Source organism: Phytophthora ramorum, assembly GCF_020800215.1.
Source record: "Phytophthora ramorum isolate Pr-102 chromosome Unknown Phyram_PR-102_s0002, whole genome shotgun sequence".
Taxonomy (NCBI): domain Eukaryota; phylum Oomycota; class Peronosporomycetes; order Peronosporales; family Peronosporaceae; genus Phytophthora; species Phytophthora ramorum.
The window spans coordinates 3,651,904-3,677,735 of record NW_027150648.1 but is presented as its reverse complement, the minus strand read 5'-3'; the positions used below and the strand labels follow the sequence as shown (position 1 = coordinate 3,677,735).

Sequence of the window (25,832 nt, the reverse complement as noted above, 5' to 3'; positions counted from 1 at the left end):
TAGTCGCTTGTAGCCACCGTCAGGCTCGGAGTCATCTTCTATAGCACTTTTGTAGGTGGTTTCGTTAACGATGCATTTGTAAAATGTATGCTCAACCCGAAGCATGCGCTCGGACTCCGAGAAAGTGTAACCCTCTCCAAACTCCAAATGGAAATCTCCAATAATCGTAGGTATATAGCAGACCACAACGTGAAGATGTGCCGTCACAGCAGCTTCGTCATCTTCAAGCTGGTCGGTTAAAGTAACCCACACATCACGACGTTTTAGTTTGGCATCTTCAATGGCTGAAGAGAGGTCCAACTTGCCGTGGAGCTGCGGCTGATTGGACTGTGCTCCTATGCGTAAGGATACTTGTAGCTCCTGTGAGGAACTTGACTCGACCATTTGCGTAAATGTAAACCACTCATTTGTCCAATGCCAGTGGCGAAGATTATCCTGATCCGTAGCTTGCTTGGTACGATAGCGGGTTTCATTGCTGGCACCCGTCGTCGAGACGCATGCCAATTCCACATTAGCTCCACCATATTTCCCCAGTTTCAGCAAATTTGACTTCGCAACTCCAAGCGAGTAGTCAACGATCACTTCAGAAACACCGACGTAGAACCTGCCGGGTACATTCGCTTGTGGAGCTGAATTATTTCGTTGGGCAACTTGTAGGCTCATTAAAACAGCAGCCTTTGTTGCCGTAGTATCGCTATTGTTTTCCTGGATGCATATAGGATACCACACTTGCTTCTTTCGGTTTACCAGCCGTTCTCTCCAATCTCGCCGTAGTGGAAGATGAACACGGCCGTAGCAGTTTCCAGTCAAGTCTCGAATTCTTCCGACAAGCACGCAACTCGAGTCGTGCGCGAGATTTGTTGCAATTGTAGAGTTACCGAGGTCAACGACCTCACTTACTTCTGTCATTCCTGATGCTGAGATCGATATCACACCAGTTGAACCTACTGCAAGCTCCTCGGCTTTGCCACCGCGTTCCACCGTGAGACTAACATCAATAAAAACGTGCTTCGTTGGACTAGATGCAGGACTGAGACAATTCAGATCCCCCCTCACTCGATGAATCGCCAGTTCGAATACTTCGGTTGGCACAGATAAAGTCGTCTTGGGCTGTTGACTTGGCAGAAATTGCACTTCCAATGTGATCATTCCTCGTTTATGGAAATCGCTTTGCTTCACCGAACCAGCACTTGCTGGGTCGAAAGGCATTCCGAAGGGCAGCTCGAGTTGTAGAAGATGGTCCTCTTCAAGAACCGCAGGGAACATTGGAAGCGTCAGATACCCGACGACTTCATCCCCACTGAGGTGCTGTCCCACGTTTAAGTTTTCTGGCTTCCCGCTGTCAATAATGCGATGATAGACTGTAAGGCAGATAAGAGGAGGTGCCGAACACGCGACCGGGAGTGCTAATTGCTGATTCCAAGTAAGCGTTTGCGCCTCATCGATTGAGCAGCAGCTGCAAAACAATAAAAAAAAAGCTTAGTAGTACACAAACAAAATCAGTTTACAATGTCGTACCTGCTAGTTATCTGCTGTGCACCAGAAGAAATTAGCACGTAGTAAGTAGAAACAGAGCTAGTCTTTCTCAAGATGCTGCCGGTAGCGTGTAATAGATGAATGCATATATCCCCCTTAACAGGCTGTGGTGTAGTGTCCAAAGCGCCCAAAGAAGTTGGAGACTTGGCTCCATCTTCTAGGTGCGATGATGCCCGCAGCGTAGCTAGCAATGACACGCTCTCATATTTCGTAGGATCCGTGCCGGAAAATGCTTTCCCCACTACTAGCTGTAAATCAGTGTGCACTGAGACGTTCAGCTGTGAGAAGAATGAAGACAGGTTCAGGCTGCCAGTCGCCATTAATACAGGTTTTAGCACTTCATTGGTAGCTTGACGATCTATTTGGCGTCTAGCGCGTGCACTCGGAGTGAGGGAAGCACTGGACATAATCCCTGACCGGTTCGGCTTTCGCTGATGCTGTACATATAAAGTGATCTCCAGTACAGGGAAGGCTCGGTCCTTCGGCGACCAGCAAACAATAGCATTCGCCTTATCTCCTACCGAAACGTATGTAGTTGCTCCGTCATCGCCAAGCATGACTTTAGCAGGGCCTAGCTCTGTTTTCCAGTTGCTCTGCGATATCCGAAGCTGGACAGTGATAGTATCGCCTTCTAATATTTGTACTGGTAAACAAAGCACTTTAAGGATGCCAACATCAAATCGACACTTCATTTCGCCACTTCGAACAGGATACGCTACCCCACCTAGACTTGTACAAGCAAGTGACACGCTGCAATCCATTTCCTCGTTGTTGGCGCTCATTGTTTGGAGTGTAAGTATCGCTGACCCGCACTCCTTCTTTTCACCCGGAGATTCTGAATACAGAAGCACACTTTGCTGAATTTCGAGATTTTCAGTTCTCCCGTTTACTTCCAAAACGTGCGAGATACTAAAGCTACCAAATCCGATCAACTCGTTTCTCTCAACAGTACTAAAGCGATAGATGCCCACAAACACCACCTCACTCTCTGCATCATGTACCTTCAATGACACAGCTTTCGTTTCGTCAGAAGCAAACCCGCCGTTTTTCCACATTAGAGGTGATACCAGTTGAGCACGGAACTTGCCCGTTGCGCTCGACCAGATCTTTGCAAAGCAACTGATATCACTTTTGCTTTCTAAAGCTTGCAGGTTTATCCCTTTCACACTGAGAAAACAATGCTTGGGCTTGTGTACGACGGGAGTCCACAACAAATCACTATTCAGGAAGTCAGCTTGCAATCCACCTCGAAAATTGGCACCAAGATAACCACATGTGCGTTCTTCTTGGTCTAGAAGAGGAAGATTGCACTGATACTCCATCCCTGCGGAAAGCGTTTTCAGCACGAACGACAATGCTATCCAGAGTGACATCCTCCACTTTTGAGATTTTCGTGAACGTATCTCGACATGAAGTTGGGGTTGTGCGTTCGTCACCACATCGGGGCTTAGTTCGAATTGAAGGATAATGCAATCATCTTTGTCAGCATGTAGCTGAACGCATACTTGATTTTCACAGTGCAATTTGTCGGGTCTAACAGCAGCGTTGGTGGCACTTCGTTGTGAGTTTCCATCAGTCAACTGAAGACGTCCGCGTATGGCGAGTTGCCCGCCTCCCTCATTACATGAACTCAATAATTCTCGCAGAAATTCGACCTCGGCGGGTGTAGTCGCGCATATAGTCACGAGTTTAATCTCCAGCAGGCTTCCAAGAGGAAGAGCAATTGGCGCATCCGCGGCTCTAACAGAGGGTATAAAAGTCGAGTTCGGCACATCTGTAGTGGCCAGAGAATCGGTCACCACGCTGTTGCGTGCGCTATCTATGAGCAGGCAGCACATAATACGAATGTGAACATCTAATTGCGCCTCCATTGTAGCAGTTGGTTGTAATGCAACCCACGCACAAAATGTTGAATCGCCATTTTTCAGCGCATCAAACGGAATAATAACAGTTCCAAGTGCCTCCTGCAAAGGCCGGTTCTCGACGCCGTCTTCAAGAACAAGAGCTAACGAAATGCTTTCATCTTGCATGCTTACTTGCCTCGCTTCAAAGCAGAAGCGATGATTCCACACAAAGGAGCCACGTTTATCATCAAACTCTGCACAGTCCGTTCTCATGAGTGTGTTAGATTGGCTACTTTTGATTGCCACGACAACCGGATTGCAGTCTCGTGGTAGCCCCTGGCATTCCAAAATCATAACTACAATCAAATCTGTCGCCTGCTCACCATTTTCTTGAAAAGGTACGCTGAATCCTCGCAGGAGCGTACTCGACAGCACCCCGGAGTGTCGATGTAACTCTGCGGATAGAATTATTTTCCCACAGGAAGCCTTACCACTTCTTGATGTCAACGGAATCTCCAGCGAATTTTCCCTGATTAGTTTGTGAATATGTTCACGACCATGGCCGATAAACTCACTCTGATATCCATCGTGAGCTTCCCAAATCTCCATCACCATCATTGTATCATCATATTCTGCCGTTAGTGACACGGGTATCATCATCTCCACTGGGTTTAGACATCGCTCAGTACAAATAAAAGTATCCGTGGATACGTGCACATTGCCAGGATCGATCGTAAACCGAACGTAGATTCGTCGTTGGCGGTCATTCAAAACTCGAGCATTATACCATGCGAGGCCAGTAACATGCTCAACATCAATACAGAGACTTGCGAAAGAGTCTTCGACACACTCTGGCAGCTTGTCGCACTCTTCAACGGTGTCGTTATTGCTGCTTTCGTCGCGAATATCACTGAGCAATGTGTCCCCTTCTTCTTCTTCAGCTGGAATATCACGCACAACTCCTGGTACAGAGTCAGAAGCACTATCGGGTGCTGTCACAGAAGCCATTCGCACACGCGTTTCGTAGCTTCGAAGGGGCGATGAATGGATCCGAGTGCGGATAGTCGCATCTAAATGCAGGAAGCAAACGCTTTATTACCACATTCATGTACAGTTTCCTTCACCAACTAGCCTACATGCAGTCTTCATGAAAGCTGTATGTCTTCAAGTAGTAGTGCCATTGCTTTTCAAGCTGCGACAACTTGCAAAATACACGGCCGCACCCAGGGATGATATCTTCCTTCTCGTTCACAAGGATTTGCACATAATACTCTCCATCGTTCGACGTCCGTTTGAACAACCGGAATTCAACATTTGCTGCAAACGGAGACAGGATTGATGACCGAAACCCCCGAGATGCGATATCGGAAAGCGAAGCGTTTGCAAACAGAAGAGAACGATCGCCATACCCCAGTAGTGTCATCAACGGGAGAGTCGTCTCCGCATGAGCGAAAAAGAAGTTGCCAATGAGCGACGTATCATCTTGGATCCTTGCTAGCATTGTGTCGAAGATCTCGCGCAACAGTACGGCCGCCATTTCGTAGTTAATCTTGTATCCACCTCCAATCCAATAGAACTCCTTCAGATCGTCCAGATACTCAACTGATTGCAGAAGATCCTTGGACAGCAAAGAGCACCACTGATGCTTGTGATGGTAAAGCGCGATATCAAACCTGCAGGTGCGCCCACAGCCCAATTAGCTCTTCTTCAGACTCCGGTTCGAACAGAAAAAAAGGGTGAAAAGTGCCTTACGCGCAAGCAGACTGTACAGCCGTCAGGTCTTTGGCTGAGAAATCGATGTTCTCCCCCTCCAACCCAAGTGCTCTTTTCAGCCATTTCGCATTCTCAGCCATCCTGCTTGACTTTCGGAAGTCATTCATCTGTTCTTGTGCCGTTATGTTTTGCTTAACTTCGCGCTGGTATCGTGCGCACTGGTCGAAGAATCGCAGAAGGGTATCCTACATGGGAAAATGTGTGTTTGTACGGAAGCACCGCTAATTGGCCATTCAAACTGCAGGCGGCGACGTACCTTGTCTTTCGGGTACTCGATATATTTCACCTCTTTCGCATTCGCGAAGAACTCGCCAGCAAATCTGCACCACAAGAAAATTACCAATCCATTAACTACCAAAGCTGCCCTTATCGAATCATGAAATCCGTACGCAATAGCAGAGTCTCGGGTTCTCGATACGTGCGTGTGCGCGACACGGTACGTCTCCTTCTCATACGTCACAGGCGCCTCGTGTCCGCTTCTAGCAAGACTTCGACGACCCAATTTCCGTAGTTCTTTCTCTCCGGCCACAGCAAGCTCTCCTTTAACACTCATATTGTACGGTAACGTGTAGTTCACCACCCACTCTGGCAGTAACCTTCCGAAAGGCTGCAATCTCTCCAGCAGAGCGTTGATATCCTGGATATTCCCTCCTGTCGGGTATCTTATCACCATCCATATAAAATTATGCATTATAAACAAGTGCTTACGTCAATATCCAACCCTTTTACAGCTTCTGATTCCTACTTACCGAATTCCGTGACGTGCCACGATTTGAGTTTGAATCAACTCTAATTCCTGCCGTAGAGGCGTCCTGTCGCTCGAATTTGCTATACCAGGGAGTGCCATCAATGCTCTTATGATTGCAGCGTCATGGTCGGCTGCTTTACCGTGGCGTTGGTCCCAGTACTTGGTTTTGGTAGCGAATATGTGTTCGAAATAGTCGGTTTGAGGCGTCGTCGGAGATCGAAAAATGCTCGACGAGCTGATGGAGAACGAAGCTGGCAGTTGGGTGGCCACTGCGAGGAACATCAAAGAAGCGATTGCGAGTGCATGTAGCAGTCGACGAGGCACGTAGGGAAAGGGAGGGGGAGGTGACCCCGATGCACCTGGGGGGCTTCTCATGCTTGCTGTTATCAGAAGATTTTGCGATTCAAATTAGCCAATGGGGGCACAAAATTGAAGGATAACAACGTATGATTGGATGAAAATAGAATGGGTACATGAGAAGTGTCCACCTCAATGGTGGACATCTGTGGACACGAAATAATTTCCTGTTTAATGCAAGTTGAGAATCGTGTTCGCTATACTCAAAAGTGCATCAGCCGACCTGGTTCTTGCTATCACTCCTCTTGACTTGTCCTGGTACCTCGTCTGCTGAACGTCTCGGCGATAACATGTACAAGTGCATGAGCGTCTTGTCGCGCCTAATGAACCTCAATGTGTTTGACAAACGCCACTTATCTCCATTTAGTCGTCGTCATCGTACTCCAGAGTAAACTCGGGTTCAACGGTGTCGCCATCGTCGTCGTCTGCAAGGACCTTGGGACTGGGGCCCGGAGCAGAAGCAGCAACAACACCTCCGTAAGACTGCGACAGCGAGCCAGGGGATGGTAGCACGGGTGCACCGCCTGGGATGCGGCTTCGACCTTGGTCGCCACCACTCGGGTAAGTCGGAGCTTGGTTCATAAACGTTGATCCAGCAGTGGTGCCATACGGAGACGAGGCCGAGGTGAACGACCCTGGGTAGCCTTGTGGAGGCGCCGTGGGGGCAGACTGGTGGTCGGGTGGCGGCCGGCGCCCACCGGGCGAGGGCGCAGCGGCGTTAGCATAAGATACGGAAGAATCACCTTCTCTAGTGCCGCGATCACCGTGTGGTTCATTATATACAGCTTGCGGGGCTCCGTAAGATCTAGCTTGGGGAGGTGGAGCAGACGCACTGGGAGAAGGCAAAATGCGTGACTGCTCCGCACTTGGCAGTGCGCTCGGCGATGGTTGCCAGCGGCTTCCAGTTGGTTCACCATGCACGGGAGGTCGTCTCGCGGACTTGTCAAGTTCATCTTCTCCGTGAGCAAAGCTGAAAGAGAGATCCACGTAAACGGCAAAAAAAAACAGGGCCCACAAAGGGAGTCCATCATCAGAGAACGGTCCATTAAGGGAAAGAGGCAAGGCAACCTAGTTGCGACCTCGCAGACAAAGCAAACGTCAATGCTACTAATCGAGTAGTACCTGCAGTTATCCCCAAAGCGGCACTTCCCGAGCGGGAAATTATTGCACAGCACAGTTTTGCGCCTAACTTCAGCCATTTCTGAACGGCCTCCTGACTGAAGGGCCTGCTGGTCGTGAATGTGCCTATAGCAAAATCAAATGAAGCAAAGTTAGTGTTCTTTCGCATGAAAAATATAGGCGCAAAACAAAAGCTGGTTGAACAACCCACCGTACCAGCAACGATCACCAAACGTGCATCTGCCAGCCAAGAAGTTGCGGCAAACTTCTCCAGAGGTCCCTGGCACGCGGTTACCTGGACTACGCCGGTCGTCCGATCCAGAGAACGGGGATCGCTGCATACCGCCCTGCTCATACGGGCTCGCGTTCTGTCTACCTAGACTTCCAGACTGTGGTGATCGCACGCCTTCACTACGAGGCCATCCGGCGCCAGAACCACGAATGGGAGGTGCATTTCTGTTCCACTCTTCATGTCTTGGCGGGGCCTGACGAGATGACCCCGGTGGTGAACCGTAACCATTTTTGCCACTATCAGGTCGATAATCTCCCTCTCTGTCCAGGGACGTAACAATTGGAGCAGGCCTATCGTTTGATGAGTTGTTGTCCGACCTAGATGGCCCCCACCGGGAGCCACGAGCTTTTTTCGGATCACGGTCGTCCATGTCGCTTGGGTGGTCATCAGGGGTTCTCCGAATGCGACCACTTCCGACGGGCACACCAGGCGCATCGCCCATAATGCCGCCGGTGTCACTGCTCTCGTAGCGCTGATCATTCGTTCGTCGTTCGTCGTAGCTTCGCTGGTTATACGCCCCACCCTTGTCTCCTTGCCGTTGGTCTCTGGTGTACGAGTCGTTAAAAGGTGGCCGGGACTGTTGGTCGCCTGGGTGCTCCTGCTCGCCTTTCTTCTGTTTGATAATGGATAACAGCGAAGCCAACTTTCCTGGCGATGCACGTGGCGTAACATTTTCCGACTGCTCCTCCTAAACGACAACAAATAAAGCAGCATGTTAGAACCATAGGAATCTCAACACCACATAAAAAAAAATTGCTTACTTGTCCCTTGAACAGATATTCACGTCCCCCAGCGTCTTCAATCTGTTTCGTTGAGTAAACCCCGCGCTTTTGCCATTCTTCAATCACGTGCCGAACCTTCAACTACACAATCAAAAGATCAGAAATCTGCTTCACATACCAACAGCATTTTCCTCTCTTACCTGGGACTCCTCCGGGACCTTCTTCACTGCTGCAATGGTGTCCGCCAGCCGAATCAGGAAACGTTTGACGTACACGTCTTTCGGGCCGTTTTTGGCATGAGCCTGCAGGAAAAAAACAATAAATCCTCTCAGCAACTGTCAGCAAATATAATAAAATATTATAACGTACCTGTCGGATAATGGCATCAATAGCGTAGAGTCCTAAATAATAATGAAAACACACACAAACAAGAACAAACTGAGAATTCCTCCCTCCCCCCACTAAGAAAATATAAACTCGTACCAGCCAATCGGTGCTCCACCTCCGCCTTCCATAGAAAGACTTCGATGTCGTGCACCACGTGTTTGTAGAACTGTCGCATACAAATTCCAAGTCAGCAGACAGCCTCCAAATAATAAAAACTAAATGCATCGCCTCTTCACCTTGGAATAATGCGCCGCCAGCTTGGCCACGGCGCCGATGCGGCTCTGGGACACCCCCTTGGCCGTGGCCAGGCCCTCCAGCGCCTGCTTGAGCTTCTCGAAACCTTCCCACGCGCCCGCGCGCGAGCGGCCGTGGCCCTCGCGGTGCTCGTGGCCCCCCATGCTCCCACCCGCCGAAGGCTTTCTTGAATGGCCAGCCGGATCTCGGACAAATAAATGTACTGTACATCACATTAATGTTGAGCACACAACTCAAAAATTCGCACATACCCTTGATTTGACAAAGCAAACTTCTATAGACAGCAACTTCAACGTCTGCATCTGGTAGAGATTCACGAGCGAATCTGGTGGCGGTCGCGTGCTTGTATCAACATGACACCTGATAGAAGACCAAAAACTCCCGCGCTGTCTGCGCAAGTGGTCATGGTCTGCTCAGCTTCCGTGCAACTCATGAAGGCAGCTGTTGGAAGGCCATCCAACGTTGGGTGGTCACGTGACGAAGGAAAGTGCAGTGGATGCATTGCATCCTGACCCTCAGTCTGTCTAAATTAGACTCTAATGACCTCGACCGGGGACACATGCAGCTCACTTTCAGATTTACCCCACGGTAGATACTCACCGTGACACACAGGGTGCCATGCTCGACAAGTTGGCGATTCTTCTCGTCCTCCTCACCGCGTCGCCTAGTGCGGACGCTGGTAGCAGCTTCAGCTTACAGTCGTTTGCCACCAAGACCAAGTACTGGGATCAACGCGACTCCGCCCTTATCTCGGTGTTGCAGGCGAATGCAAGCGTCCAAGCGGAAGATCTGGAGCTGGTGCAGCTGCAACAAGTGAGTCGCCACGGAAGCAGATACCCCACCAAAGGGAACATGGGAGAGATCACCGACCTGCTGGACAAGTTGCAGGCGAACTACTCAAACTTCATTCCGGAGTGGCTTAAAAACTACTCGCTGCCGTACAACTCGACAGACGCGGGCGAGCTTGCACCCGCGGGCTTTGCGGAACTCGTGGGGTACGGTTCGCGCTCTCGGAACTCCGTTGGTTCGGCCATCCCGACGGCGTACAATGCCAGCTTGTTCAAGCTAGCGCACACTAGTGTCACGCGCACCGGCGAGAGTGCTCAATCGTACGTGCTCTTTTGTAGATTGTTCATTGCCTCAGAACTGACTTTACAACTTGCTGGTGACACTAAAGGTTTGCCAGTACGTTCTTCAGCAACCCGGAGGATGTGGAGTACACGGAGTACCCGGACGGCAGCGTAAGGCGTGCAGTACTTCCCAGCTTTGGGGAACAGTTCTTTGTGTCAACTGATTCCATTTCCAAACTTCTTGATACGCTTTCAGGACCCACTGCTTCGCTTCTTCGATGAGTGTGCTCGTTATGTCGCAGAAGTCGCAGACAACTCCAGCGCGCTCCAGGCGTTTGACGCATTCCAAATCTCAGGAAAGATGAACGAAAGCATCGTGTCTCTCAAGTCTCAGCTGAACCTGCCCAGTGACGCTGACATCAGTACCACAGATGCTGCGTCCGCGTTCTCCGCCTGCGCGTGCGTCCTGCATTGCTACGAAAGGAGTTGCTTGAGAATGTCCTAATGTCGTTTTGAATTGTGATACAGATTTGACATTATGCTGAGCAACGTCACTGATCAGTGGTGCTCCCTTGTCAATCAAATATTTCTGAATCACCTGGAGTACTCGGACGAGCTGGAAACCTTTTACGAGCAGGGTGCCGGATACAAGATCAACTACGAAATGTCGGCTGTGCTGCTACAGGACATTTACGCCTACATGAAGAATTTCACCACAGGTGACACGACGATTGTGGGTAACCTTCGTTTCGCCCATGCCGAAACCACACTTCCGCTCATGACACTGTTGGGCTACGGCGACCGCACTAAGCTTTTGGCGTCGTGGACAGAAGAGCAAATTGACTCGCGTGGCTTCCGCTCGTCGGCTCTAGCTCCCACAGCCTCGAACATCGATTTTCGTCTGTATCGTAGCAAGGCGGACCAGAAGTACTACGTATCGGTGTGGATTCAGGAGGTGGAAGCTCCTTTGCCCGGATGCGATGGCGCAATGTACTGCGAGCTTTCAAAAGTGGAAGAGATTTGGAGCTACTATATCAACGACTACGACTTCGAGGCGGACTGTGCCGTGTAGAACGATCAAGATCGACGTCATGATAGATCAGGTTCGAGTGCCCGCACAAGATACTTCCGATTGAAACGAGGTAGCATTCTCATTGTCCAAGTTGCTTTGGACAGATTTGTCTGCTCTCTAAAATTGTTTGCAAATGAAACGACCGATAAGAGCGCATGGCGACCATCATGCGAAAGAGACCACCGCAGTTTGTATTTGTCGCGAAAGGAGTGCCAAGAACCAATGACGAGGAACTTCGAAGCGTTCGACCGAGAAAAATCTCCAGGTTCATCGCCGGCCTTGCCGGTGGTAACGATCGGCCGATTCCTGGCTGCCACAGGTGTCCTTGCAACAATCCTGCTAGTAGCCACAGGTGGCTACGAAGACAAGAATGCTGTCGTCGTTGAGCTTGACAGCCTGAAGGCTGCTAACTCCAGTGCAATTAGCCCTCGTTCGTTTGGAACGATGACGATGTATTGGGATCAGCGTAGTACTTCTTCAAACCTTGTGCAGTCGAATGCAAGGTCGACAGGAATCCAGGCATCAGATCTGGAGCTGCTTCAGATTCAGCAGGTGAGTCGTCATGGAAGCAGGTAAGGGGAAAATACTGAGTCTATGCCTCTTTTTGACGCTAAGCGCTGTATCTCCTGTTTTAGGTTTCCTACCGACAATACCATGGTAGAGATTGCCGATCTGTTGGAAAGGCTTCAGGCGAATTATTCGAGTGTCATCCCGCAGTGGTTGAAGGACTATTCGCTCCCGTATAACCTTACAGTTGCAGGGACCCTATCTTCGACTGGGTTTGATGAGCTTGCAGCGTATGGGAAACGCACCCGAAAGTCGGTGGGCTCGGCATTCCCGACGGTGTATAACCCAAGCCAGTTCTTGCTTACACACACGTTCAAGGCGCGCACGGGTGAAAGTGCCAAAGCGTAGGTTTAAAAACCCACGAGCCTTGCTGGACTGCACGATTATGATGCGCTCTTGTGTTTGGGTTACTGCCCATTCTTACAGGTTTGCCAGCACCTTTTTCGATAACCTTGACGACATTCAGTATGTTGAGTATGCGAGTGGAAAGGTACGTTTATCAAGAGCACTTCGCAACAAAAATGTTATCCGTTCCGACGTCTTCCTTGCTGCTCTAGGACCCGCTCATTCGCTTCTACGACATTTGTGCTCGCTACCTTTCGGAAGTCAAGCGCAACCCGAAGGCTTCTGCAGAGTTGAAGGCTTACGGAAGCTCCAGTCAAATGAATGCAAGCGAAGTGTACCTCAAGATGCAACTGAACCTGCCGGAAAGTGCGTCGCTCAGCTTCACTGATGTGCGTGCAGCATTCGCAGCTTGCGCGTACGTTATCATCGACATCGCGAACGTGTGCGCTGTTTTACTAACTAAACTGTTCTGTGAATTCGTAGGTTTGACATCATGGTGTACGGTATCACGAACCAGTGGTGCTCGCTCATGGACCAAACATTTCTGAACAGACTGGACTACGCCGAGGACCTCGAAGCTTTCTACGAACAGGGTGCCGGGTTCAAAATCAACTACGAAATGTCCGCCGTCCTGCTGCAAGATATCTACTCCTACATGAAAAAATTCACCACCGGTGAAACAGCCATCGTCGGCAACTTGCGCTTCGGTCACGCCGAAACCACACTGCCGCTCATGACACTGCTCGGGTACGGAGATCGTACCAGGCTGTTGGCATCGTGGAGCGATGACCAAATCAATTCACGGGGCTTCCGCACGTCGATACTATCTCCTACTGCCTCCAACATGGACTTCCGTCTGTACCGCGGCAAAACGGACCAAAAGTTCTACGTGTCTGTGTGGATCCAAGAGATCGAGGCCCCACTACCCGGTTGCGATGGAGAACTGTACTGCGAACTTTCCAAGGTGGAGCAGCTATGGAGCTACTACCTCAACGACTACAACTTCAAAAGAGACTGCGCCATCAAAAAACGCAAGTCGCACGCGTAACCATACCCTGCAAAACTCAAAATATCTAGAGGTGCCATCCTTTTTCCAACTTCATCATCACTAAACAGAATATATAGTAATCTAAAGGTAATATGCACCAGTATTCCCCATCAAGAAACCTATTATTTTGGCAAAGGCACTTGCTAATCAAAAACCTGCGACCGGGATGCCACGCCGCACGTCCCCCGCGCTCTCCTTCAACCACGTGTCGGCGCACACGTCCATGGAAGACGCCACGCTCGCGCTGCACTCGCTCGACGCGTCGCTGTACCAGATCGCGTACAACTACGGCGCGACCGGAAACGGCAAGGTGTATCGCTGCGTCTCGCACTGTGACTGTCCGCGGCGACTGCGCATTGTGCGTGCCAGTAAGAAGGAGGACGCGAAAACTGCAACGTTGTATAACCTCGAGACAACTGGAGACCACGGCACCAAGATCAGCAACAAGAAGCGCAAAGGCATCGACCTGTCCGTCAAGGGCGACGTGGACGCCTTGCTGGCTGGAGGGTCTTCGGCCAAGAAGTGCCGCCTCGCGCTGCAAGAGAAATACGCCGACCAGCCCACAATCCTGGCGAAGATTCCCGATGAGAATATGCTGAAGAACCGCCTCACGACGTTGAGGAGGAACGAGAAGAGCGTCTTGCAAACTTCAGCTGCCCAGTCTGGACGCAGGTCGAGTCGGGGGCGGAAGGAGGCGGAGAGTGACGAGGAGGAACAGCTGGACAATAAGGAGGAAGTGGAGGGGGACGGTGAGCAGGAGGAGGAGGAGGAGGAGGAGGAGGAGGACCAGTTTGACAAGACGAAGCTTATGGATGAACTGGCCACATTACCCGGACGAGCAGTGTTTTGGAGCATTCTTAAGAGGAGGATGGTTGTTGATGAAAAGACCAATTCGATCGTGACGGAGTGGATCACCGGACAAGTGGTCGGGTGGGTCACAAGTGACAACGCACCGACCAAGTGGACTGTGCGGTTTTCAGACGGAGAGAAGCGCCGGTTTGAGCTGAAAGAGCTCGTGGATGAGATCAGAGCGTCAGTCGACTTGGGATTGAACGTCACTGGCCGGCCTCTTAGCTTATAGGTGGTGATGAAGGGTGGGGATCATTCGCCGACGAAGATTTTGTAGCACCAGTCTCTGGTGAATGTTTCTGCTCAAAGGACGCTGCGAGTGTCACGAGGGTTTAAGCATCAGGCTGCGACCAAGGAGGTAACTTGATACCATTTCGAATCGTGACAATACGTTACTGAGTTTCATTTACGAGAGTGTCGCGACTGAAACCAAGGAGAATTATAATTGGGGGGGAGGGGGGTATTAGGCAGCAGTGCATGTTGAGCATACGCAACTCGCTTCTTAGCGTGCGGATGCCTCTAGGCACAGAGTTGAGAGCTATAGTTTTCTTTCTTGCAACAGTACCCATTGTCCAGCAACTGTATCGTTAGTAAGTTAGGAACTGAAATCGTGCGCTTGAGCGCGTGGATCGAACCAATACACGTTGTGTTGATGCCTAGAATTGATTATGAATGTTGATGGTCAAACTCAGTTCTGTGTAGCTCACGAGGGGTAATTTATCAACATGTATGCGACCTGTTCACTTCTCAATTTCCTTGCCACAGCGCACCATGAAAACATCGAGGATTTATTCCAACGAACGTCCAAGCACCAAACTCGCAGCGACAATCAATGCTCAACCACCCGTGACCATCAGATCAGCCCACCCTCAAGATGACCGATGCTGCTGCGAGCTCAAGGTCAAACCCAAGAGTGGCTATGTTGAAATTGTCTCGGCGTTCTGGTGCACTGCACTGGGCGAGTCGTCTATCATCTCGAGACCGACCCACTGTGCCCATGAAGCGTGAAAGCATTATCGCCCCAGATGAAAATTGATAATGCTCAGCTCAAACTTCATGCGAAGACTCCCACTAATACTACTAAAAGTTAATGCTTTGGCACCACCTCTTGGCTTACTTACAGCTCGTCGACGTTCTGCTGTGCAGCGCACGAAAGATAACCCACGATGGTCACAAAAGGTACCGCGTGGTGCAGCAGAGACCGACCATTCCTGATTCCGCCGAGTCCCGATCAAGAGCAGCAAGCGCCACCCAAGATGGAAGGCCTCAAGTGTTTGTGCGGCGTCGCGTTCCCCACTCAAGCTCATCTAGCCGACCACGAAAGCGATTGCGGCCACGTCCAAGTGTCCAAGTGGGAAAACACTTTGAGCGCCATGACGTCGCCCGGGTCCGAGTGCTTCCCATGCTGTCGCCTCCTCTCGCTCGACGACTTGCTGTTCAACGGCCAAATGCTCATCTACCGCACCTACGAGGAAAGCGTCTGCTGCTCCAGCTGCCGGGACGCCTGGTTTCCGTACGAAGGGAAGGCCATGATGCAGCGCCAAGACGTGGAGAGATATCTCTTCCTGAGACGCACCACCGTCCCGTCCCCTTGGCTGAAAGAGTACCGACTCCAGCTCTTCAGGGAACTGCAGGAGTATCTCCATCACCCGCTCCGTGTGCACAAGTGGCTCGACAGCGGGCGAGAGCTCGAGACGTACCTGGAATAGAGTCCATTCGAGATCATTAACGCTTTGATGGCGAAGGTGTTCATGTTGAACTGGTTCTGAGTCGTTGATTGGCTTGAGGCATGCTGCTGGCTCGTCCTGTGCACCTTGCAGTCAATTACTTCCGGAGCTCGTGCCTCGGGCGCTTCTTGGGCGGCTCTGCAGCATCATGCCATCCATCGACCCTCGGCCACTTTCGTTTCAATGGGATGCACCACCACCGATTCGGTGGTGGGGCTGGATCACCACTTCGATTTTCTCCACTGACTTCACACGACGATGCCGGAGCAGTGCTCGCCACCATTGGGAGAACTTGATGGAGACGCTGCAGTGCTTCGACCGCTATTGAACGTCAACGATGAGGACACCAAAAGCTCACTTCAGTCGATGGTCAGCATCAAACCAGCAAGTCTACCTTCTGCCCGCGTGCCGTTCCTCAATACTCTGGCCCACGTGATGCTGGTGGTGTCGGTCGTCATCTACATTTGGGGTCAAGTGATGTACTTGTCGCCGTCGATCCAGCTGAGCTTCAACACTGCCATCAGTCCGTTTTGGGGGGTGCCATTGACTCCACCACCTGCCGGGTCCTCGCTCAAGGCGTACGGCCACTACGAAATGCTGGCTCCGACGTTCTTCGTGCTGTTTACTGTGCTGCCAATGCTCGGCAGTTTGCTCTTCTTCGAGTTCGTTCGAGACTACAATGTGCACCGCCACACAGCCCGTCAAGTGCTCGCTGTGTCGGCCTTACTGCGTCGCAAGCCTCCACGCTTTAAACGGATTCCTGGCGCTCACTACGTGACGGACTTTTGCTACGGCGAGCTGCTATTCATTGCGTTCCTGGTCATTGGAAACGCGGTTTTGTTTGTCTACGGCTGGATGAACCAGCGTCGATTCTTGCCTCTCGCGGGCGATCCGTACGATTTTAACACGGTGCTCGAGCTCAGCGGCATTGTATTTGGCTACAGCTCCGTCTTCAACATGGCGTTCCTCTTCCTGCCGTGTACACGTCACTGTGCCTGGATGGAGTTCTTCAACATCTCGTACGCAAATGGCGTCAAGTACCATCGCTGGCTCGGCCTGTTCGCAATCTACGGCGCGATTCTGCACGCAATTCCGTTCTACTGGTTGTGGTATCGGCAGGGTGTGCTTGCCCAGCAAGCGCTGCCGTGCTTCGACTGCCAGCTTGACTACTGGCACATCGGCTATCCCAAGTGGTTCAACGTGTTCGGAGAGATCTCGTTGTTCTTCATGCTCGCCATCCTGTTCACGTCTCACCCGTGGGTTCGTCGCCATCTCTTCGAGACGTTCTACTACGTGCATCACTTGTACATTCCTGCGGTGATCTTCGCCGTGCTGCACTTCAATATCATTGTTTGGTGGCTGCTTCCGACACTCGTGCTCTACCTGTCGAGCAGAGCGATTTCGCGCTGGAATTCGCTCTTCCCGGTGCAAGTGCTCGAGTTTACTCGACTACCCGAGGGCCTAGTCAAGATTGTGCTGGCTCGGTCAGCCAACCAACTTGAGGGCGGCTTCGACATCGGGCAGTTTGTGTACCTCAACGTTCCTGCCATCTCAAAGCTGCAGTGGCATGCGTTTACAATCAGTTCTTCACCACGAACGAGCGCAATGTCTCTGACCATCCTTGCGAAATCACTAGGAGACTGGACTGAGAATCTCATTGACCACGCGCAAGAGTGCCGAGACAATGGCAAGCTTCCAGTTGTGTACATGGATGGCTACTACGGTGCTTCACTCGCCGGATACGAGGAATACTCGACGGTCTGCTTGATTGGAGGCGGCATTGGCTCCACGCCGCTGTTTGCCATTCTAGAGGATATGGTGGCTCGACTCGAAAAGCGTGATCCGTCACTTCCATTGCAACGCGTCTTCCTCATCTTGGCCATTCGTGAGCTTGCACTGCTTGAAGAGACTTCCCCAATACTATCGAAGATCAAACGCCTCGATCCACACGGCGAGCGGTTCACACTTCGATTCAACTTGACGCGTATGCCCAGCAAAATGATGCTGGACACAAAAATTGACTACGATCGATTGCGAGGCAAGACAAGCATCATCCACAGCGCCGGAACGAGAACGTTTGCAGGACTGCGTAGCTCTCCGTCGCCATTTATCGAGCCAATGCGTTCGAGAGGCATCAAGATCGTCTTGTACTCGGCCATGCTCGTGCCAGTCACGTTGTTGGTACTATGGCTGGAATTTGACAATGGCGTGCTAATGGATCACGGGAAGAAGACGCAGTTTTGGCCTTTGCAGAACTTTGTGGAGATTGGAGTCGTCTTCTTGATCCCGATCGTCGCGTACGTCTTGCTGCTGCTGAATCGATGGCAACGATCTGCCCCGAACAGCAACATCAAGAATCCGCCTCGAGGCCATGACGTCGCACAGTGCAACTACTCGAGCATTCGACCGACATCGCCGACAGAGGCTAACCAAGATTATCGCGAAGACGATATGAGTCTCAGGACGCTTCGTGACTTAGTGGAGGAGTATGATGTTGCCTGTGGGTCGCGCCCGAATATGGCTGAGATCATGCGTGAAGTGCACGAACGACACAGCTGCAGCTCAACAGATACTACAATCGGCGTGTTCATCTCGGGCCCCGAGGCGCTAAAGGCAGCTACTGGCGATGCGATTGCCGACCTTGGTGCGCACAACTTCGATGTACACGAAGAGGAATTTGAGCTGTAGACTGAAGAAAACAGAGTCAATAAACTATCCATGCTAGTCTCCATTGTTACCCACCTGGACTCTGATTCGTATGCCAGCAGTAATAAACAAGACGCCCGCTCTAGCGTCTCAATCAAGGCACAATGCAGCCGTCATTTCATACATGCTGCTCAACTTCAGGCCACCTTCTTCACTCTTGATTTCTCCGTTCTGGTATGGCAAAATCTAAGAAAGAGTCATATGAAAACGATATCTCCGCTCTATTAAGAAAACCGTATCGGCGGCAGGGGCATGTAGTGCTTGTCTCTTGCGCGACGTATTGCTGGCACAATAACGGCGTAGATTGCAAGCAAAGCCAAAATCGTAGCAGCGCCATGGCCTGCAATCTCTTGGGGTGGGAAGTATCCCGGAGGGTATCGCTCGCGTTTGCTAGGCCAGTCGTGTGTCGACACAATCCAGGCTTCATCCTTCACTCTGCGCTCCACGTCCGACACGAACTCGAAGCGAAGGTGTGTCGAGTTGTAAATGTGAACTCGCCCGTAGCCGTGCTCTAGGAAACCTTGTTCGCGCCAGCGTGAACGATAGAACCCGGCATCATCTACTTTGTAGCCACCTGAGCCAACCATGATGTGTACTGGCGCCATCGCCTTGCCGCTGGGAGACTCGATACAGCGATCACCAAACACAGCACACGTGCGCTCGTATGAGTGATAATGACCCGCAAACACGATATCCACGTGGTAGTCAGCCAACTCTTGTTCAAGCTGATCACGGAACATCAGAGATCGGTAATAGTCACCAGAGTAGGCGACGGAGCAGTAGAGCGGTCGGTGAATGTATACGAACAGCCACGGCGTTTTTGAGCGATCAACAGACTTAAGATCGTCCACCAGCCACTTGTGCAGTGGCGAACCCCGCGCAAACTCGTGCTCGCTGCTCACCACCACGTGATGTGCCAGACCAGTGTCGAAACTGTACCAGTATACACCATTGCCGTTCTCGGGCATGTGGAAACGCTTCTCTGACGGCACACCGCATTCGCCATAGGAGTTATAGCCATGCGTGCCATCCTCTTCAAATGTCCGATGAACTGGCCATTTGGTTGGATCTCTTTTGACACCTTCCAAGTACCCATAGTCTAGTTGCACACATTATCCCGGTTAGCTCCACCATAATGACATGAATCATACGGAAGCTATCGATAACATACCGTGGTTACCCATGCTGATCATGTAGGGCAGGCGTGCGGCAGCGTACTCAATGAGATGGCCGAATTGGTCCCAGATATACGTGGACCCCATCGCATAGGCAAGATCTCCAACGTGCATGACAGCCACATATCTGTGTTTACTTGGGTCAGCAGCAGCTCGCTCCATGTCCTCGCGAATCAATTGCATAGTCGTTCCACAGTTGCCATTATCCTCTGCGAAGTTGTCCGTCGCCCCAACTGGCGTGTTGAGGTCGCCGTACACGAAGAAGCTCATGCTCGATCCATCTGCATCCGCCGCAACACTATTACTGCCCGGCCCAGGAGGCATCCTAAACTCCAGTACATCACTCATGTCCCCCTTTTGGTTCCCCACTTTGTAAAAGTACGTCTCCCCTGCTTCCAGCTTGGTCATGACTGTATCAAATATCTGTCCCGGGTCTCTATAATTCCTGGGGAACACGGTCGTCGCCGGGCCATTGCACATGTCCTCCGTCGTATAACTGCTCTGCGTCGCTCTTTCAACCCGCTCCAGTTTCTCCTTCTCTTTCCCAAAAATCACGACCGGATCCGTGACATTGTCACTCACCCATTTGACTCTCATCTCGTCCGCGTTCCCCGTCAACGCGAGATGAATCTGCAAGGGCTGCGTCGGTCCACGCTTAAACCTCAGCAACTTGGTCTCTCCCAGCACCTGATCGTCCCCCGTAATGAACCGCAGCAGCCACGAGCACCGCATGTTGACTAAAGGTCCGATCTCCACAACGCCGGAGCTCTTGGCGTCTGTAGGCACCGTGTCCATAAACTCCTGCACACTGGGCGTGCGATTGGCCAGCTCATCAGCGAAGCTCACGCAATACGCAGCCACTCGATCCCGTCCGAAATACTTGGGCTGCGGCGCCTTGTATTCAAAAGTGACGTTCACAACGTCCAGATTGTCCAGAATGCTCTTGTTCACCTCGAATCGCGCGAGCCGACGCGGTGTGTTGAACGCGTCTTCGATCTCCAGCATCTTCTCATCATGCAGTGAGGCGCCGGACGATTTTTCGGTGGCGTAGAGCAGCGAACCGACGATAACGAGACCCACAAGCGCCAGGAGGGCGGCAAGGCCATGCAAAGGCCTGGTTCTCGGCGAATTCGAGGACTTACGGGGCCGCGTTTGCACGTCGGGGGAAGGTAGAACATCTTCCGAGTGTGTGGGCGAAGGAGGGAGGAAGGCGCGGCGCTCCAGGGACGCGTCCGAGCCGCGCGACGTCATGATTCCCGGCCGGATGGCGCGCTTCTGGGCGGATCGGAAGTGAAGAGGTATGATTACAGTTGGAGAGAGTTTAGAAAAGGGGCGGTATGGGCGAATTCACCGAGGTGATTTGAGACGTGGACAGTTTGGAGGACGCAGGTGGACACAAGTGTGACGTATTGCAGCAAAATCTATTCAGACTAAGCGATTATATATACGGGTTCGCTCGCTCTGGTCGACGGCGGCGTAGCGTCCGCGCCGTGTCGACGCTCTGGCTGCAGAAGAGGAAGCGCGCATGAAACCCAGTTCGTCTCGCTAAGCCTCTAGCCGTAGAGAGTGAAGCACACCTGAAGCACAATCAGGTGTGTGCTGCTCCGTGGAGACGATGTCCAGTATTACTGGGATTTGAGGTTCTTCGTATTTCCTCCACTGCTCCAGTTCCTGTTTAGACGAGGCCAAGGTAGCTGAACAGCATAAGCGCTATCCACAGGTAGCTGAATGGCACGCCCATGATCCACAGCAGGAAGAAGATCAGCAACAAGTTTCCGCCGCCAATTCGGTACTGCGAGAGTCGTCCGTTCGCCTGAGGTCTGTTGTCACCAGCAACATTCTGTCCAGGCGGTGCACTGCACCAACCAACCACATAATAGCAACATTCACAGATCAGCACACTCCGTTTTTGCAGCAATCAAATGCCAACGCACCGCTGCCTCTGGTTCACACGGTGCATACGCATGCCGGGCATGCCCATGCCGGGCGCGCCCCCAAAGGACGTGAACGAAAACCCTGGTCCGAACTGCGAGACATGCACGCGAGAGCCTCCAAAGTTGTGCATGCCACCTCCGCCGCGCATTCCTTCCTGGAAGAACATGGAGAACGGGTCCTGGCCGCCGAAGAACGTGCGAAAAATATCCTCTGCGTCCTGCCCCTGGAACGGGTGCATGCCAGGGCCACCTCCTCCTCCCGCGCCCCCCACGCCTGCCTTGCCGAAGCGGTCGTATTGACGCCGCTTGTCCACATCCGACAGCACCGAGTACGCCTACATATACTAGTTTAGTAGTTGTGTTGTGTACCAGATGTGCCCACGATAGGGTACCTCTCCGATCTCCTTGAATTTGACTTCGGCTTCTTCTTTCTTGTCCAAGTTCTTGTCTATGGGGGAAGCAAACTGGGTTAGCTATCTGAAAACAAACGTAGGAGGGAGAGAAAGAGACCTGGGTGGTAGCGGATGGCCAGCTTGCGGTAGGCGCGCTTGATCTCTTCCTCCGTGGCCGTCTTCTCGATGCCCAGCGTCGCGTAGTAGTCCGCCTCGGCCATGGTCGCTACCGGTAACTGCTAACTGACGACTAGCTCCACGTCAGCTTTTGGCTTTTTGATCCCAGCCAATGTAGCGTGTGCTACACCAACTAATGCGAGTGCTACGACCTTCTTTTTTTTATTTCGGCCATGTAGCCATTTTTGGTAGCATGGCTACATTTAGGCTGGTAGTGGTTTCTACGACTGTTGCATTTGACCATGGCAGCTACCGTTTCTGCTTCTTTAGACGCACGCTCGCATTGAGATCCGGGTGGCAAGTCACCAGACGTCGGCTGCCAAGTACTAGCCGAGCAGACATGACCGCCGTGATGCCGCTGATACCTGTACAGCCTGTGCCGCAACCGCTGCTGCATCCGAACCTCTCCAAGCGCGCCGTCAATGGGGTGCCGAGACGATCGGTGCCGCGTGCCGTCGTGCTGGTGCAGCAGCCCACGCACTCGATTTTGTGCTACTTCGAGGACCGCGACGTAGAGCAGAAGTTCCAGACCTACTTCCGCCGCGAATGGCAGACCGGGATCGTCTTCTACATGGCTGCGGTGCTGCTCGCGTTTGCGGCGTGGTGTTTCGCTTCTTCAAGCGCGGCGACGCTCGTTGTTACTGAAGCTTATGTTGCGTCCATTTTTGCAGAGCTAGCTGCCTCACCTGGAGATAACGCGTCTTTGCTTTCGACCGCGATGTTTTCTCATGCGCTCTGGCTGGATGATGAGGCTTTCGTAGGCGTAGTAATCGTGTTGTACACAGTAGCATCGGTCTGTGTGCTTCATATTTGGCGCCGACGAGGCGAGTACCGCTTCCCGAGTGTGAGGGTGGATCCTGTGCAGCTTGTGTTATTGCTTTTCTACCACTGCATAATTACCCCATTGTTTCTGGTAGTTTTTGCGGGCATTGAGAAACAGACTCGTTTGGCGAAGCAACTGACTGCAGTTCAAATTGAAGACGTCAGGCTTACCTCTGTACTGCTTGGTGAGGGCCTTTTGGATAGCCTGCTGTTTATGGAGTTGCTTGGCGCTTGCGTGTGCACGAGTTTATTACGCCTCCAGTTCGCCTATTGCATCGTAGTGGCAGCCGAGCTGGCACTCATCGCGATCGTGACGACTGGTGTACACTCGACCACGCAAGTGATACCCAGCCGACGATTGTCACTTCTGGCAGCATTTTTACTCCTGTTGCTGTTCTTGGTTCGTATCGCTCGAGAGCAGGAACGAAGTACACGACGCGAGTTTCTCACATCCTTTCACCTTGTCACTGAGACTCGTCGATTGAGCAGTGCTAATCTCGAAATGAAGGAAGAGCTATCCGGCAAACTTAACTATCAGTTGCACTACGAAATGGGCGACATTTTGCGAATTCTCTGCCAAATCAAGGTGAAAATGAGTGCCACTGAAAAGCACGACATTGACAAGATTATCACGGCACTCGTTCGCAATCAGGATCTTTTTGAAGTGACCGTGAGTTCGTCAATGCCTGAATATGAGGAGGAAGTGCAGGGCTGGTTGCACATGATGGACTTCAAAGATCATCCAGCGGCGTCAGGAGATGAATCTAGATCTCCTGCTGGGCCCGGTAGCGACGGACGCCGCTCTCGCCATTATTCCTTGTCGAATGATATCCTTCGCGTAGCAACATCACGACGCCTGAGTACCAAGAACCTTCATATCGAGAGCCGCTATTCTAGTGGTGGGCTTGCTCGCGTGTTTGATAGCAGCAATAATTTGGAAGACGTCATAGACTCCGGGATAAGGGCGGATGCATCTGCCGAGCTTTCAAGCTGGCTGATGGATCGTCTTCAAAACTGCTTTTTCGTCGACGTGCTATACCTGAAGCAGCGCTGTCCTGCACCGTTGCAGGCAGTGTTTCTGGCATGTGTACGCATGAATGGATTCGTCGAGCGCCTTGGATTGGACGAGAATAAGCTGACAAATTTTGCAGCTGCAGTGGAAGAACGCTATTCTATTCGAAACCCATATCACAATCACCTGTAAGTTTTAGCTTCCCGTTTGCAAACGAGAGAATGACTCGGTCTAACTGATCTCTTCGTTTTTTTATTTATTCTCTGCAGTCACGCTGCAGCGGTCGTAGCTGACATCAATTTTTACCTACGTCGAGTGCATTTGAACGTTGACGACGGCACTTTACTCGTTGGACTCGTGGCTGCGGCAGCGCACGATATCTCTCACCCGGGCGTTTCTAATGGCTTTCTCATCGCCACCAAGTCCAGCCTTGCAATCACCTACAGCGATGATTCGGTGTTGGAGCGTATGCACATTGCCGAGTTGTACCGTATCCTGTCCCACGACGCGTTCGACGTCTTCAGTCACATGGCTGCACCTGAAAGAGCTGAGTCTCGCAAAATTATCATTGGGATGATTCTTGCCACGGACCTGGCAAGACACTTTCAGCGTATTTCAGTGCTCAAAACCAAGAAGTTTGCGATGATAGAAGAGGCGCAGGGCCTGGAACTATCCCTGCTCATGGAGACGATGCTCATGCTTGCAGATCTTGGGCACACCGCGAAACCTTTTGAGTACCACCAAAGCTGGGCCGAACGTATATCTGAGGAGTTTTTCAGGCAGGGCGAGACGGAGGAGCATAACAACCTGCCGATTTCGCCTCTATGTGATCGAAAGCAGGCCAACCTGCCCCGCAGTCAGGTCACCTTCCTCACTTTGGTGGCTACACCGCTCTTCGATACGGCCGGTCAGGTTTTCGCCATCGACGAGTACGATACCGTCATTTCAGAACTGCGCAACAATATTGCCACGTGGAAAAGCCGAATCGAAAACACCGACGGAGCTGTCCTAGAGACGATGTCTGCGGATTCTCATAAGAACAAAAAGGAGAATGAAACTAGAGACGACTGAAGATCATTGTAAAACTAGAGTATATGTACCATTACAAACCAAACTTCCTTCGGGGAGGCCGCTGATCTCATTGGAAATGTTTCATCCCGCACTGTTCTCGTTTGATACAATCGTCGAGAAAAGTTACGAGTACTCCACCTTCTCACCGTACTCAGTAAAGTAGTTGGCCACCGACACGGACGACTTGCCGGCATCCTCCGTGTCGAACCAGACACGACACTTTTCGTACGGAGGAGAGTAGAGATGCATGGATATAGCGTTACTCTCCGCATGTGGGTTGCCGACCTTGTGCAGTCCGAACGAGTCGTCCATGTAAGTGACACCCGACGTGAGCACCACATTGGACGTCTCCATGAGTTTGTCGCCCTGTTTTTCGTAGCGCACTTCGTTCACGTAGCCCTGGATGACCTTGACCCAGCAGCCGTCCGTGGGGTGGTCGTGGACCGGGCTGTACTTGCCAGGGTTCCAGCAGAGCAGCATAAGAGCATACGTCTCATTGTCCGTCGAGATGAGGTTGCGCGTGTAGTTTCGCGACGGATCGAAGTGCGCAAAGCGCTGCAGCTCTTCCATGTTCACTGGGAAGTTCCTATCCGGTACAGGTACAGTCGAGTATTAATATCGTTGTTGTGGACAGATCTGCAACTAGAAAAAAACATGCAGTACAAGTTCCATACTCGAGTAGTTGCTGAAGTTTTGGTTTGTGCTTGATGGCCAGATTGGGATCGCGTCCCAGCTCGCGCTCAAGAGTCTCCACCAGCTGCGCCAGGTCCATCGGAGTTGGAGCGCTCGTACTTTCCATATCGACCTTATCGGGATCGAGGACCATTGCCAA

The 25,832-nt window shown here is 51.7% G+C and overlaps 11 protein-coding genes across 11 annotated transcripts; 6 read left to right on the top strand and 5 right to left on the bottom strand.

Annotated features, from left to right (window-relative positions):
• Positions 1 to 4,512: 4,512 nt before the first annotated feature.
• Positions 4,513 to 6,183, bottom strand: KRP23_2608 (Multiple inositol polyphosphate phosphatase 1; the record flags this gene model as incomplete). The annotated part of the gene is made up of 6 exons (XM_067887366.1): positions 4,513 to 5,053; positions 5,133 to 5,338; positions 5,410 to 5,473; positions 5,543 to 5,815; positions 5,903 to 5,981; positions 6,042 to 6,183. The coding sequence occupies 6 exons, from the start codon at positions 6,181 to 6,183 to the stop codon at positions 4,513 to 4,515; spliced, it is 1,305 nt and encodes a 434-aa protein (XP_067749959.1).
• Positions 6,184 to 6,621: 438 nt separating this feature from the next.
• Positions 6,622 to 9,176, bottom strand: KRP23_2607 (SR-related and CTD-associated factor 4; the record flags this gene model as incomplete). Its single annotated transcript, XM_067887365.1, has 8 exons — positions 6,622 to 7,228; positions 7,381 to 7,503; positions 7,594 to 8,357; positions 8,431 to 8,532; positions 8,592 to 8,693; positions 8,761 to 8,792; positions 8,875 to 8,944; positions 9,015 to 9,176. 8 exons carry the CDS (start codon positions 9,174 to 9,176, stop codon positions 6,622 to 6,624), a joined length of 1,962 nt encoding a protein of 653 aa, XP_067749958.1.
• A 475-nt stretch (positions 9,177 to 9,651) lies between these two features.
• On the top strand, positions 9,652 to 11,175 carry KRP23_2606 (Multiple inositol polyphosphate phosphatase 1; the record flags this gene model as incomplete). Its single annotated transcript, XM_067887364.1, has 4 exons — positions 9,652 to 10,142; positions 10,211 to 10,274; positions 10,360 to 10,562; positions 10,632 to 11,175. The coding sequence occupies 4 exons, from the start codon at positions 9,652 to 9,654 to the stop codon at positions 11,173 to 11,175; spliced, it is 1,302 nt and encodes a 433-aa protein (XP_067749957.1).
• Positions 11,176 to 11,397: 222 nt separating this feature from the next.
• Positions 11,398 to 13,135, top strand: KRP23_2605 (Multiple inositol polyphosphate phosphatase 1; the record flags this gene model as incomplete). Its single annotated transcript, XM_067887363.1, has 5 exons — positions 11,398 to 11,747; positions 11,811 to 12,086; positions 12,169 to 12,232; positions 12,300 to 12,502; positions 12,571 to 13,135. 5 exons carry the CDS (start codon positions 11,398 to 11,400, stop codon positions 13,133 to 13,135), a joined length of 1,458 nt encoding a protein of 485 aa, XP_067749956.1.
• A 166-nt stretch (positions 13,136 to 13,301) lies between these two features.
• Positions 13,302 to 14,216, top strand: KRP23_2604 (uncharacterized protein; the record flags this gene model as incomplete). The annotated part of the gene is made up of 1 exon (XM_067887362.1): positions 13,302 to 14,216. The coding sequence occupies one exon, from the start codon at positions 13,302 to 13,304 to the stop codon at positions 14,214 to 14,216; it is 915 nt and encodes a 304-aa protein (XP_067749955.1).
• A 934-nt stretch (positions 14,217 to 15,150) lies between these two features.
• KRP23_2603 (uncharacterized protein) lies at positions 15,151 to 15,693 on the top strand (the record flags this gene model as incomplete). The annotated part of the gene is made up of 1 exon (XM_067887361.1): positions 15,151 to 15,693. One exon carries the CDS (start codon positions 15,151 to 15,153, stop codon positions 15,691 to 15,693), a length of 543 nt encoding a protein of 180 aa, XP_067749954.1.
• A 276-nt stretch (positions 15,694 to 15,969) lies between these two features.
• On the top strand, positions 15,970 to 18,399 carry KRP23_2602 (Ferric reduction oxidase 8, mitochondrial; the record flags this gene model as incomplete). Its single annotated transcript, XM_067887360.1, has 1 exon — positions 15,970 to 18,399. One exon carries the CDS (start codon positions 15,970 to 15,972, stop codon positions 18,397 to 18,399), a length of 2,430 nt encoding a protein of 809 aa, XP_067749953.1.
• A 242-nt stretch (positions 18,400 to 18,641) lies between these two features.
• Positions 18,642 to 20,843, bottom strand: KRP23_2601 (putative inactive purple acid phosphatase 9; the record flags this gene model as incomplete). The annotated part of the gene is made up of 2 exons (XM_067887359.1): positions 18,642 to 19,516; positions 19,589 to 20,843. 2 exons carry the CDS (start codon positions 20,841 to 20,843, stop codon positions 18,642 to 18,644), a joined length of 2,130 nt encoding a protein of 709 aa, XP_067749952.1.
• A 424-nt stretch (positions 20,844 to 21,267) lies between these two features.
• Positions 21,268 to 22,139, bottom strand: KRP23_2600 (DnaJ-like protein subfamily B member 3; the record flags this gene model as incomplete). Its single annotated transcript, XM_067887357.1, has 4 exons — positions 21,268 to 21,448; positions 21,527 to 21,861; positions 21,919 to 21,974; positions 22,037 to 22,139. The coding sequence occupies 4 exons, from the start codon at positions 22,137 to 22,139 to the stop codon at positions 21,268 to 21,270; spliced, it is 675 nt and encodes a 224-aa protein (XP_067749951.1).
• Positions 22,140 to 22,435: 296 nt separating this feature from the next.
• On the top strand, positions 22,436 to 25,000 carry KRP23_2599 (cAMP-specific 3',5'-cyclic phosphodiesterase 4C; the record flags this gene model as incomplete). The annotated part of the gene is made up of 2 exons (XM_067887356.1): positions 22,436 to 24,117; positions 24,199 to 25,000. 2 exons carry the CDS (start codon positions 22,436 to 22,438, stop codon positions 24,998 to 25,000), a joined length of 2,484 nt encoding a protein of 827 aa, XP_067749950.1.
• Positions 25,001 to 25,123: 123 nt separating this feature from the next.
• Positions 25,124 to 25,826, bottom strand: KRP23_2598 (Cysteine dioxygenase; the record flags this gene model as incomplete). Its single annotated transcript, XM_067887355.1, has 2 exons — positions 25,124 to 25,586; positions 25,675 to 25,826. The coding sequence occupies 2 exons, from the start codon at positions 25,824 to 25,826 to the stop codon at positions 25,124 to 25,126; spliced, it is 615 nt and encodes a 204-aa protein (XP_067749949.1).
• Positions 25,827 to 25,832: the final 6 nt, after the last annotated feature.